The 19,797-nt window shown below is 52.9% G+C and overlaps 2 protein-coding genes across 2 annotated transcripts; one reads left to right on the forward strand and one right to left on the reverse strand.

The window, feature by feature from the left end:
• Nucleotides 1-2,602: 2,602 nt before the first annotated feature.
• Nucleotides 2,603-11,139, reverse strand: Farsa (phenylalanyl-tRNA synthetase, alpha subunit). Its single transcript, XM_005381042.2, has 13 exons — nucleotides 10,953-11,139; nucleotides 8,733-8,870; nucleotides 8,557-8,655; nucleotides 8,368-8,486; nucleotides 7,502-7,594; nucleotides 7,287-7,415; nucleotides 7,100-7,215; nucleotides 4,578-4,662; nucleotides 4,397-4,496; nucleotides 4,149-4,317; nucleotides 3,989-4,066; nucleotides 3,783-3,897; nucleotides 2,603-2,872 (listed from the first exon to the last, which is right to left on the reverse strand). Exons 1-13 carry the CDS (start codon nucleotides 11,097-11,099, stop codon nucleotides 2,734-2,736), a joined length of 1,527 nt encoding a protein of 508 aa, XP_005381099.1. The 5' UTR covers nucleotides 11,100-11,139; the 3' UTR covers nucleotides 2,603-2,733.
• A 3,722-nt stretch (nucleotides 11,140-14,861) lies between these two features.
• Nucleotides 14,862-19,087, forward strand: Calr (calreticulin). Its single transcript, XM_005381041.2, has 9 exons — nucleotides 14,862-15,043; nucleotides 15,352-15,453; nucleotides 15,619-15,822; nucleotides 16,346-16,440; nucleotides 16,531-16,740; nucleotides 16,824-16,937; nucleotides 17,092-17,235; nucleotides 18,167-18,259; nucleotides 18,346-19,087. The coding sequence occupies exons 1-9, from the start codon at nucleotides 14,953-14,955 to the stop codon at nucleotides 18,544-18,546; spliced, it is 1,254 nt and encodes a 417-aa protein (XP_005381098.1). The 5' UTR covers nucleotides 14,862-14,952; the 3' UTR covers nucleotides 18,547-19,087.
• The last annotated feature ends 710 nt before the right edge of the window (nucleotides 19,088-19,797 follow it).

The following is a 19,797-nucleotide window of genomic DNA, read 5'->3' on the forward strand; positions in this document are numbered from 1 at the left end:
CCTTTTGTCTTTTTGAGACAGGGTCTCGCTATGCAGTTCAGGGTGGCCTTGAGCTCACCTTGTAGCCTAGGCTGGTCTGGAACTCGCAAGGATCCTCCTGCCTCAGCCTCCCCAGTGCTGGGATTACAGGCGTGCGCCACCACGCCCGGCGCGAACTTCCCTCATTTCCCCAACTATTTCCCTCCCAAAGGTGCCTGTGCCTTCATTACTTTGAATCAGTTGCTTGTGCATTCCAAAGGTAGCTTGTTGAAAGCAAAGTGAAGTTTACAGTGTGGCGTCCTTTAGTAACAGCAGCAACTTCGTATGTGGTAACAACCAATGCAACAAAAACAAAAAAGAGAATGGACAAGGGCACGATTCGGTGGTCCATGCCTCTGGGAAGCCAAGGCAGGAGCACTTGGGCTCAGCATTTCCAAGCCAGGCTGGGCAACATAGGGAGACTTCATCTTAAGGGGATGAGGGGCTTGAGATGTAGCTCAAGGGTACAGTACTTGCCCCCCCTGTGTGCAAGGCCCTGGGTTCCAGCAACAAAAACACACAAACGGGTAAGAGACTTGAGTATGTGCAAAGGCCCTGTACCATAAATTCAGTGTGAGGCATGAGCCAGGAGGCCCCCAGGGTGCAGAGCAGGGTCCAGGAAACAGTGGGTTGGGTAAAGTCAAATAGGCCCAGGCTGCTCAACACAAGGCTTTTAGACTGCTTCAGTTCACGGGGAAGGAGGTGGAGTTGTCAGTGTGCTTGTGAGGAAGGCAGCAAGAACTCCTCACCCTGTCCAACCTTTCTTTGTTCTTTTTGGAGACAGCATTTTGCTATGTAGTTCAGGCTGCTCTTGAAAACCCATTATGTAGTCACTTGTGATTCTCCTGCCTCAGCCTCCTGAGTCCTGTGATAACTAGTATGTGCCACCATGCCCACCTGGGCCAACCCTTCTTCACCAGGCTGTGTCCCCAACCACACTTCAACTAGAGCACATCTTGACATGTACATGGTGGAAAAAGGTTAAGTTTAAATCTGGATTCCTGGGGCTGGGGATTTAGCTCAGTGGCACAGTGCCTGCCTGGCAAGCACAAGGTCGTGAGTTCGATTCCCAGTACAAAAAAAAAAAAAAACGAACGAACAAACAAACAAAAACCTAAATCTGGACTCCTGCTGGGCATGGCAGCGCATGCCTGTCATCCCAGCACTCTTGAGACTGAGGCAGGAAGATCACCATGAGTTGAGGCCAGCCTGGGCTACATAGTAAGACCATGCCTCAAAAAATGACAACAAAAAACAGCTTGCATGTAACAAAGGTTCAATGAAGAGAACATTAGCATTTTACAAAATGCATCTTCCTGCTCCACTGGTGTTTTTTGCTTTTTTCGTTGGTTTTTTTTATTTGTTTGTTTGTTTGTTTTTCCGGTACTGGGAATCGAACTCACGACATTGCGCTTGCCAGGCAAGCGCTGTGCCACTGAGCTAAATCCCCAGCCTGTGTTTTTTCTTTTTGAGACAGGGTATCACTGTACTTAAGGCTGGCTTTGAACTCGCTTTATGTAGTCTAGACTGGCCTTGAACTCTGGACAATCCTCCTGCCTCACCCTCAAACGCCTGGCTTTTGCTCCACTGGTTTTGAACATAATTTTTTAAAAAATTTCTAAGACTTAATCTTTTTTCGTTTTTCCAGTACCAGGAATCGAACTCATGACCTCACGCTTGCCAGGCAGGTGCTATGCTGCTGAACTAAACCCCCAGCCCCTCTAAGACTTAATCTTAAGCATGTGTAGAGCCCTAGGTTTCATCCCTAGCACCAAAACAGAGTCCACAAAAACACGTAGTAGACAAAGCTCAGGTGTGAGCCATGAGTTCACGGCGTTCATTCCTTTGGGTTCATAACTCCTAGAATTTTCTTTTCAAGAGCAACCCTCTATCTCCTATTTCCACCGGTTAGGGGAAATCCAGGGTCTAGAAACTCAAAAACCACCTGGGCCTCTCCTCCTGACCATCCCTCTACCAGAAGGGGTCTGTGTTTCTGTTCCTTTCCTTTCAAAAAGGGCTTGAACCTGGTGTGGTGCACGCATGTAATCCCAGCACTCTGGGAGGCCAAGGCCGGAAGATCCCAAATTTAAGCCCAGTCCAGGCAGTTTAGTGAGACTGTCTCAAAATAAAACGGGCTGGAGGGTACAGTGCAGTATGAAGCCCTTGCTTCAACCCCCAGTACTGCCACAGAAGGTCAGCAAGGAAGGCAAGGAGGCAGGGAAAGGAAAAAAGAAGAGGGAGAGAAACAAAGGGAGGAAGGAAGGGGACTTGAAACCAGCAGATGGCTAGCAAATGCTTCACAGAACCTCTGCAAGAGGTGGGCACGGTAGTGCACACCTGTAATCCGAACTCAGGAGGCTGAGGCAGAAGGATTATCAGAAATTCAAGACCAGCCTGGACTACTTACAGTGAGACTGTCTCCAAAAAAATAAATCAGAACTAGCCCTTGCCAGGGGCCTGGCTCTGAGGATCCCTGACCCCCCGACTCACCACCCTGTATACCCAAGAATCCATCACCCACTTCCCCATCAAGCCGCTCGTGGAGCTGGAGGACCCTACAGGACTCCCAAGGAAAGGCAGCAGATGAGGACAACTGCTTGCTTTATTATGTTGCCTGCTTCCCAGTCCTGGAACCCTGGTCCTGGCTGAGGGTGGCTGGCCTCACAGAGGCCTCATAAATACAAGGGGTCACCGGTGATGGTGGGGCAGCTAGGGTCAAGCGGCGGCCTGCGTCCTCTGGGGCCTGGGCTCCACATCCAGGCGGCACAGGGGACTGTCGTAGACCATCTGCAGGTTCACTTTGTGGCCCACCAGCTCCCGGATGTTGTTGATGCCGTACTTGATCATGGTCGGGCTGCGGGAGAAGGGGGAACAGAGCTTAACGCCAGGTCAGGTCACCTCTCCATAGCTCTATACTCTTCCTCCAAGAAGAGCTGCAGCCCTGCTGGCTCACGGGACCAGCACCATCTACCCTGGCACCTCCCGTCTTCATCTTCTGCTCCCCAGACCCTCCATGCCCCCCAGCCCTGAGGCCTCTGCACTGGCTGTGCCTCTGCCTGACACCCTCACAAGCACCCCAGCACCACTTTCGGTCTGCACAGGGGCCACCTCCCCCAGGAAGCCCTCCGTGACCGCCTGAGTCCTCTGTCCTCTCGAGAGCTCACACCTTGGGCTTTACTGACTTCTTATGCTCTTTCTGCCTGGGGCCCCAGCCCATGAAGGCAGCGGCGGGGGGCGGGCAATTCACACAGCTCAGGGGCAGGTGTGACTGGCATTTCCTGCTAAAAGTCTGTCACCAGCTCAGGGGACATACAGGAGGGGAACGGTGGGCCAGGAAGTGCAGCTTCCTCCGTACATCTAGCCGCTTCTGTTGCTTTTGTCACTGGAATCACAGCCAGAGCTCCAGCTCCTGTCAGGTCAGCATTAGATTCTCTTTTTTGGTTTTTTGAGATCCAAGTTGGACTCAAATGGTGATAATCTTCCTGCCTCAGCCTCCTACGTGCTCAGATGACAGGCATATACCACGTACCACCATGCCTGGCACAGATTCTCATAGGAGCTTGAAGCTCTGGCCGTGCCAGAATCTAGGGTGCGGCTCCTTAGGATAATCTAATGCTAAACCACTGCACCCACCTGTGAAAACTATCTCCCAGGAAACCAGTCCCTGGCGCCAGAAAGGTGGCAGTGCTGATACAGATGAACGAATGAATGGATGGATGAATGGAGCCAGCAGCCAGACACCCCCTTTCCAGAAAGACACTCACCGCTCCAGGGAGAGGCCCCAGGCAATGACAGACACGTTCTCGGGCAGTCCCATGGGCAGCAGCATCTCAGGGCGGAAGAGCCCGGAGTTCCCGACCTCCACCCACTTCTTCAGGCCTGCGGCAGGGACAGAGGCAGCATGTATGGGTGACCCTGGGCCCATGGTCCGGGGTGGGAGGCAAGGGCCTTGCCCGTCCTTGACGCTCACCCTGGTGGTAGCTGAACACCTCCATGCTGGGCTCCGTGTAGGGGTTGTAGGCCGGCTTGAAGCGCAGCTGGGTGATGCCTGCCGGTAAAGGGACACGGACAGTGACCAAGCCCTCTCCACCCCACCCACACCTCCTGGCCTGCCCGGGCTCCCCACGCACCCAGCTTGCTGAAGAACTCGCGCAGGACGCCCATGAGGTGGCCCAGCGTGAGCCCGTGGTCGGCCACCACTCCCTCAATCTGGTGGAACTCGGCCAGGTGCGTGGCATCCAGCGTCTCATTGCGGAACACACGATCAATGGAGAAGTACTTGACGGGTGTGAACGGCTTCTGGGGGGACAGCAGGTGGGGATCAGCAGCCTACAGGGCACCCCAGGTCCCCTGCCGTGCCCTGCCCAACTGGCCGCACCTTCTGTGCCAGGCGGTAAAGGGCACGGGCGCTGGCTGCCGTGGTGTGGGTGCGCAACACGTTCTTCCGGGCCTCGTCCAGGCGCCAGCTGTACTTGTACCTTGGGGGAGAAGGTGGAGGCTGTGATGCTGTGAGGGCCTCACCTCCTCCCTCGCAGCCCTGAGGCCTGAGCCTGCCTCACCCCTGAGAGCCGTAGCCGCCCTGTGCGTGGGTCCGCTTGACCCGGTGGACGTAGTCCATGGGGAGCTGCAGGGCGTCGGCCGGGTCTGCATGGGAAAGAGTAGCATGCATCAGTCCATCAGCACTGCTTCTGTCTGGGTGGTCCGGCAGTGCTGGGGTGGAAGCCACAGCCTCCAGCATGCTAGAAATCACACCCCAAATGTGCAGTCTGTAGACAGGCTTCCAAGTGAGAGGTGGAGCACACGCTGTAATCCCAGCATTCCATAGGCTGAGGCGGGAGGACCGCTGCAAGGACAAGGCCAGCCTGGTCTACATGATGAGTTCAAGGCCAGCCCAGACTTTGTAGTCAGACCCTACCCTGTCCTATCCCCTCAAAAAGAAGCTGTCTTCCAGGGCGCAATCCTGGTAAGCCTGAGATCTAGTGAATCATAACCCCTGCACCGGCAAGCTGTGTGGCCCAGGGCAAGTGACCCTCTCTGTGCCTCAGTTTCTCCAACTGTAAAAAGAACCTCTACTGTAAAAAGAACCTATTTCCTGTGGTTGGCGGGAATATTATAACAGTGCCCAGTGTATGATGAGTGCTTAGGTGTTCAATTTCAAAACTAATTTTTAAAACCTAAATAAAGAAGATTGTTTCTCTGGAGGGGAATTGAGACAGGACTTCACTGTGTAGCCTAGGCTGGCCTTGAACTCAGCGAGATCCTCCTGCCTCAGTGTTCTGAGTGCTGGGATGGCAGGTGTGTGCCACCATGCCCAGCTTTGAAGTCTATTAAATGACTACAGTTTGGGGCTGGGGATTTAGCTCAGCGGCACAGCACCTGCCTGGCAAGCACAAGGTCGTGAGTTCGATTCCCGGTACTAAAAAAAAAAAACAAAAAATAAAATAAAATAAAATAATTAAAATAAATGACTACAGTTTAATGATTTTGTTAGTTTTTGTTTTGTTTTGTTTTGTTTGAGACAGGGTCTCACTATGTAGTTCAGGCTAGCTCTGAACTCACTACATAGCCAAGGCTGGCTTTGAACTTGTGGCAATCCTTCTCCAGTGCTGGGATTACAAGCATGCACCACCATGCCTGGCTTGATTTTGGCAGTTATTAACTAAATATAATAGATGCTTAATTAATGATTATACTAAAAATATTCACTTGCCTAAGAAAAGCCAAAATGAGCATTTAGGAAGTCTTTGGTACACAACACTGACAAATTGTGGTGTGATGACTCATGTCCAGATGTCCCCCAAGCCTCATGTGGTCATAGGTGGGGCTTTTCAAGAGGTGGCTGGATCTAGAGTATGTGACACTGGAATGGACTTATGATGCAATGCTAGGACCAAAGGCACTAGGATTGAGGGTATAAATGCTGCCCGCCCTAAGTAGCCTGGATAAAATATAAGGGATAGAAAGAGCTGTGATGGCCCCTTGCTGCTTTGCTACCTACCACCTGCCATGCTGTTTTGCCCCGATGACGTCACCCTGCCTGGGAGCCAGCTCATCATGGACCGAAACCTCTACAAACTGGAAGCTAAGCCAGGTGTGGTGGTGCACACCTGTAATCCCAGTGCTTGGAGGTTGAGGCAGGAGGATCTTTGCGAGTTCTAGCCTGGGCTACAAAGTGAGCTCAAGGGCAGCCTGAACTGCATAGTGAGACCATCTCAAAAAAAAAAAAAAAAAAAAAAAAAAGAAAAAAGATACATGGCTTTGTAGTTCCTGACTGGCTCACAGGCACCCAAGGGCGTGGGCTGTCCTGATCAGGCAGGTGACTACCACTGTGAGAAGTGACCTAAGTGGAACAAAGGGGAATAGAGACCAGGTGTTAAGGGCTTCAAAACACTCAGGATCCGGGGTGGGCAGTCTTAGTCTTTGCACTACTGGGGACTGAACCCATGGCCTTGTACACACTAGGCAAGGGCTCTTAACACTGAGCTACACCCCAGCCCTTTTTATTTTCAGTCAAGGTGTTACTGAATTTCTCAGACTGACCTCAAACTTTCAGTCCTCTTGCCTCAGCCTCTTAATCAACTGTATTAATAACTGTACAGCACCATGCCTTGATTTTTTTTTTTTTTTTGAGATACACTCTCACCATATAGCCCAGGCTGGCCTCAAATTATCTATGTAGCCCAGATTACCTTGGAATTCATGATCTTCCTGCCTCAGCCTCCCAAGTACTGGGACTATAGGAATTCACCATCATCCCCAGCTCTAGCTTATTTACTTTTGTGTGGTGCTGGGGAATGGAAGCCAGGGCCTCCCATATTCTTGACAAACACTTTACCACTGAGCCACACTGTCATAAAGTGCTTCTCACTGGAAGGCACGGCAGGTGCAAATGCACTGAGGTAGGCACAAGACAGCATGTTCAGGTAAGAGCAGAGACTGGGGCAGTGGAAGGAGACTCAGAGATTGGCAGAAGCAGCTCCCAGGCCCTGGCTGACCACACAGCGGTGGAACTTATTTTAAGGGGGCATCCAGCTCCTCCAGGCTCTATGCTGAGGCTCTTGGGCCAGCCGCATGGCCTTACCTTGCAGGAAGAAGGTGTCATGCTGGTCACGTGCAGGGTGTTGCTGTGGCTGGAAGAGCGCGTCGAAGTTCCAGAAGGAGCTCTCAATGAAGTTGTCGGTGGGCATCTCGGTGAACCTGGGGAGATGCAGCCCGACTGCCTGCCTGCTCCCATGCTGTGCCCACCCTGCCCCTGGGTCCGAGCTCACCCCATCTCCAGGAAGATCTGGCGGAACTGGGAGCGGACCTTAAGCAGCGGGTGCAGGTGGCCACTGTCCGGGAGCACGCCACGGGCTGAGAAGTTGTAGGGTTTGAAGGGCTGGTCTCGCCAGGAGCCACTGCAGGGATTCGAGGGGCAGGGGCGGGTAAGGCACACGTCCCCCTGCATTCCCACCTTCCCTGCCTGGTCAGCTGCTGCTGCTACCTGGTGATCATCTCTGGGCTCAGTTCCGTCTCCTGCTTGGAGACACTGGTGCTGAAGGCGCTGCCCTTGCTCACCCAGTAGGTCTTCAAGGTCCTGAAGTCAGAAGCAGGAAGGGACATGCCATTACTTCCTTGAAGAGATTTTCCTTTTGACACTGATCCCAAGGCCACCCACCAGGTCACCCTGCTTTAGTTTCTTCCCAACACGGTCACCTGAGATCCTCTCACGTGCCCACTGCCTAGCCCCCTGTGTTTACTCATGTAGTCATTCCACAAACACTTGGGATAGGTTGCGTTTGAACTTGTGATCCTCCTGCCTGAGCCTCCCAGAATGCTAGGATGCCAGGTACGTACCACCATGCCTGGCTCTGGGCAACCTTGAAGTGACATGTAAGCAGGGGTCTGATGGCACAGGCTGCTTTAAAAATCAGTGAGAAGCCAGCCATGGTGGCACATGCTTATAATCCTAGCACTTGGGAGGTTGAAGTAAGAGGATCACCATGAATTCGCAGCTAGCCTGGGCTACATAGCAAGTTCAAGGCCAGCCTCAACTACACAGTGAGACCCTATCTCAAAAAAAGACAAAACAAAACAAAACAAAACAAATAGCAAGACCACAGTTCTGGGAGGCTGAGCAGGAGGGTCACATGTTCGAGCCAGCCTGGGTAACTTACTAACTTAGCAAGATCATGTCTCAAAAAGTGAGAAAGGGCTGGGGATATAGCTCAGTGCAAAGGCCCTGGGGTTGCCTGAGTCCGCTGTGTGCACTTAACAACCAGACACACAGGACACTGGGAAGACTGGCAGCTTGCTCTCACCCCCCAGCTCAGGGCCCTGCACGGGCCAGCCACAGTGGCTGCCACTCACACTTCAGTCAACAACTTCCTCTTCCGGAGCTCGCTCCTCTCCTTCTCGCTCAGCTTTTCAGCCTGGCCTCCCTGGATGAGCTGGAGCCGCCGCTGCACCTCATCTTCTACCTTGTCCACCTGGCAGGACAGTCGCGGTGAGGGCCTGTCCTCCTGCCTGGCATCTGCCCACCCACCCGCAGGGACTCACCACTCGGAACACCCGAGGCCCGTCAGCCGCGCTCTTGTCCACGCGGATCCACTTGTTGGACATGGCCTTGCTAAAACCCACCTTGCCGCTGGGCAGGTGCTGTGGGGGAGGGGAGATACAGTAAGCACCGCACTGGGCCGCCCCACTCCACCCCCACCCCGGTCCCTGGCACCTACCACGAGCTCGCTTTGGGCCAGGCCCTCCGGGGGGATGCTGCGGAACACACGCACCTCATGGCTGCCCTCCCGGGCAATCTCCTCACCCTCAGCGGTCAGTTCCCAGCGCTTGGTGGAGCGAAGCTCAGCCTCGATGACCTGGGTGAAGCGGGGGCGGGCTGGGGTAGGGTTCGGAGCCAGGCACCTCTCGCCATGGCACTAAGCCAGAGACACAAAGTGCAGCCTTTGCATTTTGGCACTTTGCAGCTGACTGACCTTCCCTCGCTCAGCCCCCAGGTCCCTTGTGTCACACAGGTATAATAATGATGAAAACAAGGACATCCCATAGCTGGGTGTGGTAGTTCACACTTATAATCCCAGCACTCAGGAAGCTGAGGCAGGAGGATCACCTCAAGTTCTAAGCCAGCCTGGGCTACCCAGTGAGTTCACGGACGGCATGAAATGTACAGTGAGACCCTGTCTCAAAAAACAAAGCAAAACAAAAGGTATCAAGATAACTACAGGGCAGAGAACAATTTCTAGGGGACTGGGGATGGACACAGGACCTCTGTATCGAGCTACACCCTAGTCTTTATTTTTTATTTTGAGACAAGGTCTTGTTAAATTGCCCAGGCTGGGCTCAGAGTTGTGATCCTTCTCAGCCTCAGCGCTGTGGGAGTTCAGGTGTGAACCACCATGCATGTCCCCTCCCCACTTGTTTTGAGCAGGGCTTTCAGTATGTTGTCCCAAGTGGTCTACAACTCCTGGGCTCAAGCAATCCTCCTGCTTCAGACTTCCAAGTAGCTGAGACTATAAGTATGCAACACGACACCCAGCTAGACAAATTCTTCCTATCACTTTGAAACTGTGACAGATTTTAAGCACTTGCATCTCAGTGCCTGGAGTTCCAGAGAAAGGCCACAGGCAAAGTCCATATCGCAAACAGAAACCGAAGGCTCCACAATGAGGTCACGTTGGCAGGGCCCAGATTTTACGTCTCCTCTCTCCTTCTTTTTTAATTTTTATGTATCTTAGTGTATATTTATTTAGACTTTATTTTGGTTTTTCAAAACAGGGTCTCACCATGTACTTTAGGCTGGCCGTAAACTCACTAGGTAGCCCAGGATGGCTTCAAACTCATGGTCATCCTCCTGCCTCAGCCTCCTAAGTGCCAGCATTAAAGGCTCAATCCACCACCATGAGCATCAATTGCTACATTTGGAAAAAAGGATGACAACAGTGTGACTGCCCTAGGATCATGGCAAGGACTGAATGACAAGTGAAGTCTTGCACAGGGTGGGCCCAGGGTTGGTGCTTGACAAATCACATGCTGGTCTGTGGCTCCAGCCTTGTGGACACCCCAGTCCCTTTGCATCCCCCTCCTATGATTCCATCACCCTCGCTTGCCTCAGTCTAAAGGTCCAGCCGTGCCCCCTCCCTTCCCAGATGCCTTCCTAATAGACCAGGCACCACACCCTCTGTGTCCCGGAGTTACAGCCTTGGCCCCCACCCCCACCTCTAGTATTATGCCTGTCAATCTTCCCCAGAGATGGTGCAGAAGAAACCACACACAACTTCTGACTCCAACTCCTACTGTGGCTCCCCAGTACCCAAGCCAAAAGGTTACATAGGAAGCCTTGAACTCTAGCTGTGCCGCTCTCTGTCACCCTTCACCCTCCCTGCCTCTTAATGGGCACCGCTTTGCTCCACAACGCACAGTCTCGACTCAGTTTTCATCTCCACTTGCCCTCTCCCTGACCCCCAAGTCTAGCCGGCCCTGCCCGCTGGGTTTCCTGTGATTGCTCCACCACGCTGGTCATCTGTGCTCCTCCCTATGAGAGCGCAAGTTCTTCGAGGGCAGTGAACGCTTCTTCTTCCACCGACACACACCTCCTCTGCCCCTGATGAGACGTTTATCGCTTGCGTCCATCCGCGCACCACAGGCTCGCGCCTTCGCACTCTACTCTGGACCCGCTTGCAATGACCTCTAACCAAGCCTGAGGGCCCCCGACTTGGAAGCACGACTAGCAAGGGGGCTGGCATGGTGGCGCACGCCTGCAACGCCAACAGTTGGGAGGCTGAAGCAGGAGAATCGCCGCGAGTTCGAGGCCAGCCTGGGCTACACTATGAGACCCTGTCTCACACAAAACAAATCAGAACAGAACAGAACAAAATAAAACAAGACTAGCAAGAAGAGTGCAGATGGCGAGGCGAGGCGCCCGCATCATGTGCCTGGCTCACCTCGCCTAGAGCCTGCAGGCTCTTCACGGCGCCCACCACCACCTGATGCTCCACGTTCAGCTGGGTCGCTAGGTCCGCGCTGTCCAGGCCGCCATCTGCCACCTCCAACCGCCGAAGCAATTGCTCCGCCACAGGACCATCCGCCATGACTGTTCCCAGTACGTCCTGCAAATCCAGGCCCCAGCCCCGGAAACCGGAACCGGAACTGGCGTCCGCAGCGTGTGTTGCATCTTGAGTGTGGCGGATTAAATGCAGACGCTGGTCGTCGCCATTTCAAGTGTGGCAACTAAGTCTCCAAAGGTGAAAAAGACTCAATCTTTACCTTCCCCTTTCCTCACTGGCCAGGTAAACCGATGAACCCAAGGTCAGAAATAGTTTTGTTTTGAGTTCCATGCACCCATACCACCAGCAAGTTGTGTGACTTTGGACTTAATTCAACCTTTGGGTATCCCAGCCCTGTCAACTAGTTTAAATTTTCAAAGGCAGCTGACAAGAGATTATTTCCATTTCTAAAGGAGAGAGGAGCTCACCTAGAAAGTTACAATCAAGGTGTCCACTAACTTGTATGGGCTACCTCTTAAGTGCCCAATCCAGTGCTAATCTATTATTATTGTTATTATTATTATTATTGAACCTGGGTCTCAGTATATAGTATAGGTTGGTTTTGCACTCACTATGCAACCCAGGCTGGCTTCAAATTCAAGGCAATCCTCCTGCCTCGGCCTCCCAAGTGCTAGAATAACAGCCATGCACCACCACCCGGCTAGAGCTTTAGCATTTCTCCAAAAACTTTGATGTAGATATCCATATAACCTCCATCTCAAAGATGAGAAAACAGATTCAGAGGTGGTACAACTTGCCCAGGGGTCCATACAGAGTTGGTAAAAATGGGATTTGAAATTATAGACTCTCCAACTGGGCATGGTAGTGCACACCTGTCATTCCAGCACTCCTGAGGCTGAGACAGGAGGATCACTATGAGTTCAAAGCCAGCCCCAGCTACCTAGTGAGTTCAAGGCCAGCCTGAACTACATGGCCAGACCCTGTCTCAAAGCAAACAAGCAAACATGGAAAGAAATCATAAACCCTTCCAAGCCTCACCTCTCTGCTTCACATGCATTCAAAAGATCATTAGGACAATAATAATAGATCATTGTCATCCTATAGAAATACATCACAAAACTGAAAAATTTTCTAGTAGCAATTGTTAAAAAAGAAACCAAGGGGGATGGGGTGTAGCTCATTGGTAAAGTGCTAGCCTGGCACGTGCAAGGCCCAGAGTTTGGTCCCTAGCACCCAGGGGGAAAAAAAAGAAAAGGAAAAGGAAACAGATGGAATTTAATTAACACAGTACATCCTTTTTTTTTTTTGTCTTTTTGAGACAGGATCTCGCTTTACAGTTCAGGGTGGCCTTCAACTCACTATGTAGCCCAGGCTGGCTTCAAACTCTCAGCAATCCTTGTGCCTCAGCTTCCTGAGTGCTGGGATTACAGACGTGCCCCACCACACCCGGCCCAAATTATTTTTAAACTCTTAATATATAGAGTTTACTAATGGAATATTTTGCACTTTGTCATAAGTCTTCAAAATCAATCTGATACATATTTTATACATTTTGGGGTTTTTTTTTGAGGCAGGGTCTCACTATGTAATTCAGGGCTGTCCTTGAACTCACTATGTAGCCCATGCTGGCCTGAACTGAAACAGTTCTCCTGCTTTGGCCTCCTGAATGTTGAGATCACAAGTGTGCACTGCCATGGCTGGCCCTGATACATATTTTAACTTACAGCACAACTCATTTGGGACAAGTTACATTTCAAAGGACCAACAGTGTAGGGCATGGTGGTGCACGCCTGCAATCCTAGCACTTGAAAGGCTGAGGCAGGAGGATCACTGTGAGTTTGAGGCCAGCCTGGGCTACAAAGAGAGTTCAAGGACAGCCTGAATGGCATAGTGAGATGCTGTCTCAGAAAGAAAAAAACAAAAACCAAAAAAACCGCAATAGTAACACATAGGCAGTAACAAATATGTTAGAAACAACATGTTTTGGGCATTTTTTTGTGTTATTAGGGATTGAACTCAGTTACTGTGAGACTACTCCCCACCTTTTTTTTTTTTTTTTTTTTTTCACTATCTATGTACTTGTCAGACAGTCTTGCTTTGTAATTTGGGCTGGCCTTGAATTAGCTGTAGCCCAAGGTGGCCTCAAATTTTCACAGATCCTCCTTCCTCAGCCTTCTGAGTGCTAGGTTGTAGGCCTGTGCCACTACACCTGGTTATTTTTATTTCTGAGACAGGTTCTCACTAATTTGCTAAGTTCCCCAGCCTGAGATAGAACATGCAATGCTCTTGCTGCAGCCTCCCAAGTGCTGGGATTACAGGCATGCACTATCACACCGGGCTACATAGCAAGTAGGTTTTGTTTTGTTTTAATATTTTAATTCAAAAAAAAAATTAGTACATGAGTGCAGTAAGCAAGTAGTCTTTTATGCCTGCTTGGTGGCACCTGCAGGTAGGGACAGGGAGGTAAGTTAGAAGTGCCCACCCGCATCCCGGTCCAAAGAACCCTCTTGAACTGGCCCAGGCTGGGCTGTGCTAAATGCTGAACACCGGGGTAAGGGGCAGAGCCTCGACTTCCTCAAGAGCAGCGTTTCTCGCCTTTCTGAGGGCGAATCCCTTCTTCCTCGTCCTTAGCCCGAGTTCTCTCCTTCCCCAGGCTGCCCAGGTCCGGTGTACAACTCCGAAGTTTGGAAAACCTCTGCTATCTTCCTTCTGGGAGGCCAGGAGCAGGTCGGTCACTCGCGGGTGGCTTCAGAAGACTGTGTAGATCCAGGGATCCCGTTCATCTCTCTAGGGCCCTATCTCACCAACCATCTGTGCCTTTTCCTTTCCTCTCCAAACGGAACCCCCTGCCCACTGCCTACAGCCGTTTAATTGCAAAAGACAGGAGGTTTGTGGCAGACCACAAGGCAGGGACCCCCTTTCATTTACCAGCACTGGAGAATAACAGTAAGCCGGCAGCCGGAGAATGACCCCAGAAGCTACAGCCTATTTTGGGCTTCCTCCTTTCTAACCCAGGCTAGCTCTGCCAGCAGGGCTGATGGTGCATGCCTGTCATTCCAGCACTTGGGAGGCTGAGGCAGGAGGATTGCCCCGAGTTCAAGGCCAGGACATTGTGAGTTCTAGATCAATCTGCACAACACAGCGAGACCCTGTCAAAACAAAACGAAACGAAACGGGTTTCCTCTTGGTAGCACTCGGTCAGGGTCAACACTCTTGGTCTCCCAGGACCGCTGTGGATTTCGGAGAAGCTAAGAGACTCGCCCTTGGTCGTACAGCAGCAGCCAGACAGGCTTCTCGGGCCCCAGCGGGCAGGAGGAGGAAGCTGGCACTCTTCCCACTGGCTTGCAGGGTCCTAGCCCGAGGTGTAGGGCTCTCTGCATGGAGACAGATTGCGCCCCCAAATGCAGGGTAGCCAGTGGCTAGGAAGGTCCTGCTCACTCCACGTAGAGAAGACGGAAGGAGACCAGGTGGGAACTGCGTCCTGGTCCAGAGCGGCGGCACGGGTGCCCGCGCGGGCTCTTTAAACGCGCAGATGGAGAGCGACTAGAGCGGACTCGGGCAGGGCCTGGCTGAATTCTGGTCACATGACCTGGCCTGAGTGGCTCGCGGCCCCCACCCCACCAGTGGGCGTCCCCCACAACGCGTGGTCGACTTTCATTGGCCGGACCTGAGGCCAATAGAAATCGGCCATCTGGGATCTCAGCGTTCTGACGTACAGCCTAACATGCTGAACCAAGTAGTCGCCAATGGCAAAGGACGTTTGTGGTGGAAGACCAATGAGGAGGGTTAGGGGCGGGCTAAACGGTCCAATGGTGTTAGGTTGAGAAGCGGGGTGCTATAAACTCTCGCAGCCGGCGGCGGTGCTTGTCCGTACTGCAGAACCGCTGCCAGAGGATCGTTTTAAAGGGCCTGCGCGCCGCCGCCCCCTCGGCCCGCCATGCTGCTATCCTTGCCGCTGCTGCTCGGCCTTCTCGGCCTGGCCGCCGCCGAGCCCGCTGTCTACTTCAAGGAGCAGTTTCTGGACGGAGGTAACGTCTGGTCCCGCCTCGAGGCTGCCGCGGCGATGCGAGCGCCCCCCCCCGCCCGATCTGCCCCGTCCCCTGTGATTAGCGCTCGGAGGGCCAACAGCCCGGGCTCCGGGGAGCGACAGCCGCGGGCGACTGCTCGTCTGTGTCCCGGGGGAGCGCGGAAGCGCGGCGGCCACCCGCCGGGGAGTCGGCGCTTGCCTGAGAGTTCCAAGTCCCCCGGGTGTCGGCGCAGGTGGGGCGGGGGCCCGGGACCTCACGCCGCCCCCGCGGCCTCCCGGGGCTCCTGTCTCAGCCGCTCCTCATCCTAGACGCCTGGACCAGCCGCTGGATCGAGTCCAAACACAAGTCGGATTTCGGCAAATTCGTCCTGAGTTCCGGCAAGTTTTACGGGGACCAGGAGAAGGATAAAGGTAGGAGTCAGCCCGATCCTTAGGACTGCCTGGCGAAGGGTGGGTGGATGTTCATCCCCCAGGAGCGAGGCAGGCGGAGGAAGGAGAGGGGAGTCGTCTGTGCCCCAGAGACCTGCGGTCCCTAGGGGTCAGCCGGACGGTGACCACAGCCCCGCCCCTTCTCAGGCTTGCAGACGAGTCAGGATGCCCGCTTTTACGCCCTGTCGGCCAGATTCGAGCCTTTCAGCAACACGGACCAGACGCTGGTGGTGCAGTTCACGGTGAAACATGAGCAGAACATCGACTGTGGGGGTGGCTATGTGAAGCTGTTTCCCGAAAGCTTGGACCAGGAGGACATGCACGGAGACTCGGAGTACAACATCATGTTCGGTGAGGGGTGTGCAGTGGTACTAACTCTCCCAGTAGTTGGAGAGTGAGGCGCTCCTATATCTTTTTTTGAGATAGGGTTTCATTTTGTAGTTCATGCTGCCCTTGAACTCGCAGAAACTACTTCAGCCTCCTGAGTGCTGGGATTACAGGCGTGCACTAGCACGCCTGGCCCCAAAGGTCTTCATAACCTGGGAAGTTCTCGAGACCATAGAAAGCGCCAAAATAATCAAGGGTTCCTGTTTAGAACGTGCAACAGAAATTGATTGCCTTATGGTTGAACTTGTAAACTGTATGAAAGGACCTAGGTGTTTTTCCTGATTTTACAAAGGTGGGTAGTGAATTGTAGCAGGCAAGTTTTTTTTTTTTCTTTTTTAAATTGAGGCTCCACCTGTAAAGACAGAATCAGAATCTGAGGCTCACCTTTAGCCTGACCGACCAGAATTTAAATTCTAGGTCCTTAAACAGGGTGGGGTCTCGCAGCGGTGGGCCGTCTGACTCTTCATGGGATCTGCTTTCCACCCAGGCCCAGACATCTGTGGTCCTGGCACCAAGAAGGTTCATGTCATCTTCAACTACAAGGGCAAGAATGTGCTGATCAATAAGGACATCCGGTGCAAGGTGTGCCTGGGAGGGGGCCCCGGATGGCTCTTAGGGGAATCCCAGAGGGTAGCCTAGTGGGTGGGGCCACTTACTTGCCACCCTGTTCAGGACGATGAATTCACACACCTGTACACGCTGATTGTCCGACCTGATAACACATATGAAGTGAAGATTGACAACAGTCAAGTGGAGTCAGGCTCCTTGGAGGAGGATTGGGACTTCCTGCCGCCGAAGAAGATAAAGGATCCTGATGCTGCCAAGCCAGAGGACTGGGATGAGCGTGCTAAGATTGATGACCCCACAGACTCCAAGCCTGAGGTTGGTGCTCGGGCAGGGCCTCTCCCTGCCACCTTGGAGAGTGTGGAGAACAGCCGGGCCCATGGATCCCCTCCATTCCCTAGGACTGGGATAAGCCTGAGCACATCCCAGACCCTGACGCTAAGAAGCCTGAAGACTGGGATGAAGAGATGGATGGGGAATGGGAGCCACCAGTGATTCAGAACCCCGAGTACAAGGTGAGCCTGTGGCTGTGGTGTAGCTCATAGCTTGAAGGTAGGAACCTGCCCTGGATTGGATATCCAGCATCCCCAAAACAAAACTATCTGAGCAGGGCTGGGGCTCACAGTGTGGAGTGTACCCCTTTTTATCAACTCTGGTTCCTTTCGGCAGGGCGAGTGGAAGCCACGGCAGATCGATAATCCAGATTACAAGGGTACCTGGATCCACCCAGAAATTGACAACCCTGAGTACTCTCCGGATGCCAGCATTTATGCCTTCAATAACTTCGCTGTGCTGGGCTTAGATCTCTGGCAGGTGAGATGTAGAGAAGGGTCTGTGGGGAGGAAGGAGACAGGTGGAGGACTCACACCCGCCAGGCAGGGCTAGCTCTGCCTTGGTACACTTTTTGAAGCAGTCTGTGGTCTGTCCTGGGGTGCCCTCACAGCATACACCCTTTTCGAGGGTCTACTTATTAAGTGTTGGGTGTTTTTTTTTTCTTTTTGAGACAGAGTCTCGCTATGCAGTTTAGGCTGGCCTTGAGCTCACTTTGTAGCCCAGGCTGGTCTTGAACTCACAAGGATCCTCCTGCCTCATCCTCCCGAGTGCTGGGATGACAGGTGTGTGCCACCACGCCCAGCTTCTTTGTTTTTGGAGACAGGCTCTTCCAACTGGCCTTGAACTTGATATGTAACCCAGGATAGCCTTCAACTCAACAAGATCCTCCTGCCTTAGCCTCCCTTGTAATGACAGGCGTGTGCCACTATGCTCCGGCCATATGTGGGTTCTTCAAGTGCTTCTGCAAGTCAACTCATTTGACTACAGCTGGCCTTGACCGGAACCTGGTGGGGGGTTGGGGTGTAGCTCAGCGGTGGATACGATATTTGTTCCCTGGGAAGTCCTGGGTTTGATTGGACTGAATTTCTGTCAGGGAAGCACTTCTTCAGCAAAGATAGTTTTTGGCACACATTCTCAGTACCTGAAAAATACCTGCATAAGGAGGTGAGCCCCCATTTTACAGGTGAAGAAGACACCAAGGGGCAGAGAAGTAAAGGGTAGTTGCCCAAAATCGCCTGAAAGACAGGAGGTGGCAGGAGGTGAGCTGTGTTTTGAGCTGCAACAGTGGTGTCCCCACGGTCCCCAGAGACCAGCAGCACATGGTGGTTACAGGAACACAGCTGGCTCCTTGTCCAGAGCCAGGATTATGGACTGTGGCCTCTGACCACCGCTCCTCTCCCATCACCCCCAGGTCAAATCTGGCACCATCTTTGACAACTTTCTCATCACCAACGACGAGGCATACGCAGAGGAGTTTGGCAACGAGACGTGGGGTGTCACAAAGGTGGGGCAGGGCTCAGCTCTGGTCTGGGGGGCAGGCAGGGCTGCCTTGGGAGCTGGGCTCTGATCCGGAGAGCATTCTGCCTGCAGGCTGCGGAGAAGAAGATGAAGGACAAGCAGGATGAGGAGCAGAGACTGAAGGAAGAGGAAGAGGATAAGAAGCGCAAGGAGGAGGAGGAGGCGGAAGACAAGGACGACGAGGAGGACAAAGACGAGGATGAGGAGGACGAGGAGGACAAGGAAGAGGAGGAAGAGGAAGATGCCACTGGCCAGGCCAAGGACGAGCTGTAGAGGCCACGTCACCCCACCAGGGCTGGACTGAGGCCTGTGCGCCCCTGCTGCAGAGCCGGCCGCGCCAAATAATGTCTCTATGAGACCCAAGAACTTTCATTTTTTTCCAGGCGGGTTCAGATTTGGGGTGGATTTTGATTTGTGTTCCCCGCCTTTTTTTTTTTTTTTTTTTTTTTTTTTTAAAAACAGGTGTTCTGTCTCCTTCAGCCCTCTGTCCCCTCCTGCCTTTCCTCTTTCTTGACCAGCTTCTTCCCCTTCTTTCCAGGATCCCTTAGCTACCCTGAGGGCAGGGATGTGGAGGAGAAGCCCTAGGCTTGAGATTCTATCTGCTCCCCTTCCTGGAGCCCAGAGAGGGGCGGCAGAAAGGGGTGGCTTCTCTAGCCCCCCCAGCACTGAGGAAGAGTGGGGCCCTTCCCATCCCTTTTTCTCCCCTTCCTCTTGACTGGGCCATTTCTGGGTGGGGCAGTGGATTCCAGCTTGGCTCACAGTGAGAATGTAAGAACTGCAAACAAAATTTCTATTAAATTAAGTTTTGTGTCTCTCCACTGTGTCATCTTCTGGGAGGATGGGGTAGGCATCAGGGAACCAAAGGTGGCCTAGGGGGTGGATCTGCAGGAAGTTCACTTCACAGCTATGGAAAGGAGGACCTGGTACCCTGGGAGAGAGCAGGGGTACTGTGCACCTGGTGGCCCCCAGACCACTAGGATGACTTGTAAGTTACTTCTGCCCACAATCCAGGCATGAGCCTGCTGATTCCTCATACCTTCACACTGCACGGTGACAGCCAGGAGCCCTGGTCTGTTAAGGAGCAAGTCTACACAGGGTAATTGAGATATTTAAACGTTTATACCAGCCAGTGGTAGTAACGATGTTTAATTCCTCTGCTAAGGAGCTGAGCTCAGCATGGTGTGTACCTTTCCCCAGGACCAATGGTCTTTGGGCTAAATTGGTATTTGGGAAACCAAAGGGCTGGGTGTAGCTTAAGGGAAGACCAGAACACGTTGCCTGGGGTGTGCAAGGCCCCTGCCTCCATCTTCAGCTCTGCAAGAGAAAAGGTGCAGGCAAGGGAGCGCTGGATGGCCTAACAGGTGCAGTGGGCTGTGGGGTGAGAAGGAGCCTAGCACAGTAAAGCAGGAGTTGGACGGGGTGAGGAGTCTGGCCTGGTCAGTCAGTGCCTGAGGGGAACCGTTCAGGGCAGCAGGGCTGGAGGCAGCTAGTGGTCAGTTCAGGATTGGGGGTGTTGCTAGTCTC

The sequence above is a fragment of the Chinchilla lanigera genome, unplaced genomic scaffold (assembly GCF_000276665.1).
Source record: "Chinchilla lanigera isolate Chin_1 unplaced genomic scaffold, ChiLan1.0 scaffold00014, whole genome shotgun sequence".
Classification (NCBI taxonomy): Eukaryota; Metazoa; Chordata; class Mammalia; order Rodentia; family Chinchillidae; genus Chinchilla; species Chinchilla lanigera.

Excerpts from the sequence above, each read along its gene's own strand:
- Farsa (XM_005381042.2), bottom strand. The coding sequence starts at position 11,099 with ATGGCGGATGGTCCTGTGGCGGAGCAATTGCTTCGGCGGTTGGAGGTG. Across the intron at positions 7,416-7,501 it reads AGCCCAGAGATGATCACCAG|TGGCTCCTGGCGAGACCAGC; the intron begins GTAGCAGCAGCA and ends GAATCCCTGCAG. Across the intron at positions 4,497-4,577 it reads GGCGGCTACGGCTCTCAGGG|GTACAAGTACAGCTGGCGCC; the intron begins GTGAGGCAGGCT and ends TTCTCCCCCAAG.
- Calr (XM_005381041.2), top strand. The coding sequence starts at position 14,953 with ATGCTGCTATCCTTGCCGCTGCTGCTCGGCCTTCTCGGCCTGGCCGCC. Across the intron at positions 15,454-15,618 it reads GGACCAGGAGAAGGATAAAG|GCTTGCAGACGAGTCAGGAT; the intron begins GTAGGAGTCAGC and ends GCCCCTTCTCAG. Across the intron at positions 16,741-16,823 it reads CCACAGACTCCAAGCCTGAG|GACTGGGATAAGCCTGAGCA; the intron begins GTTGGTGCTCGG and ends TCCATTCCCTAG.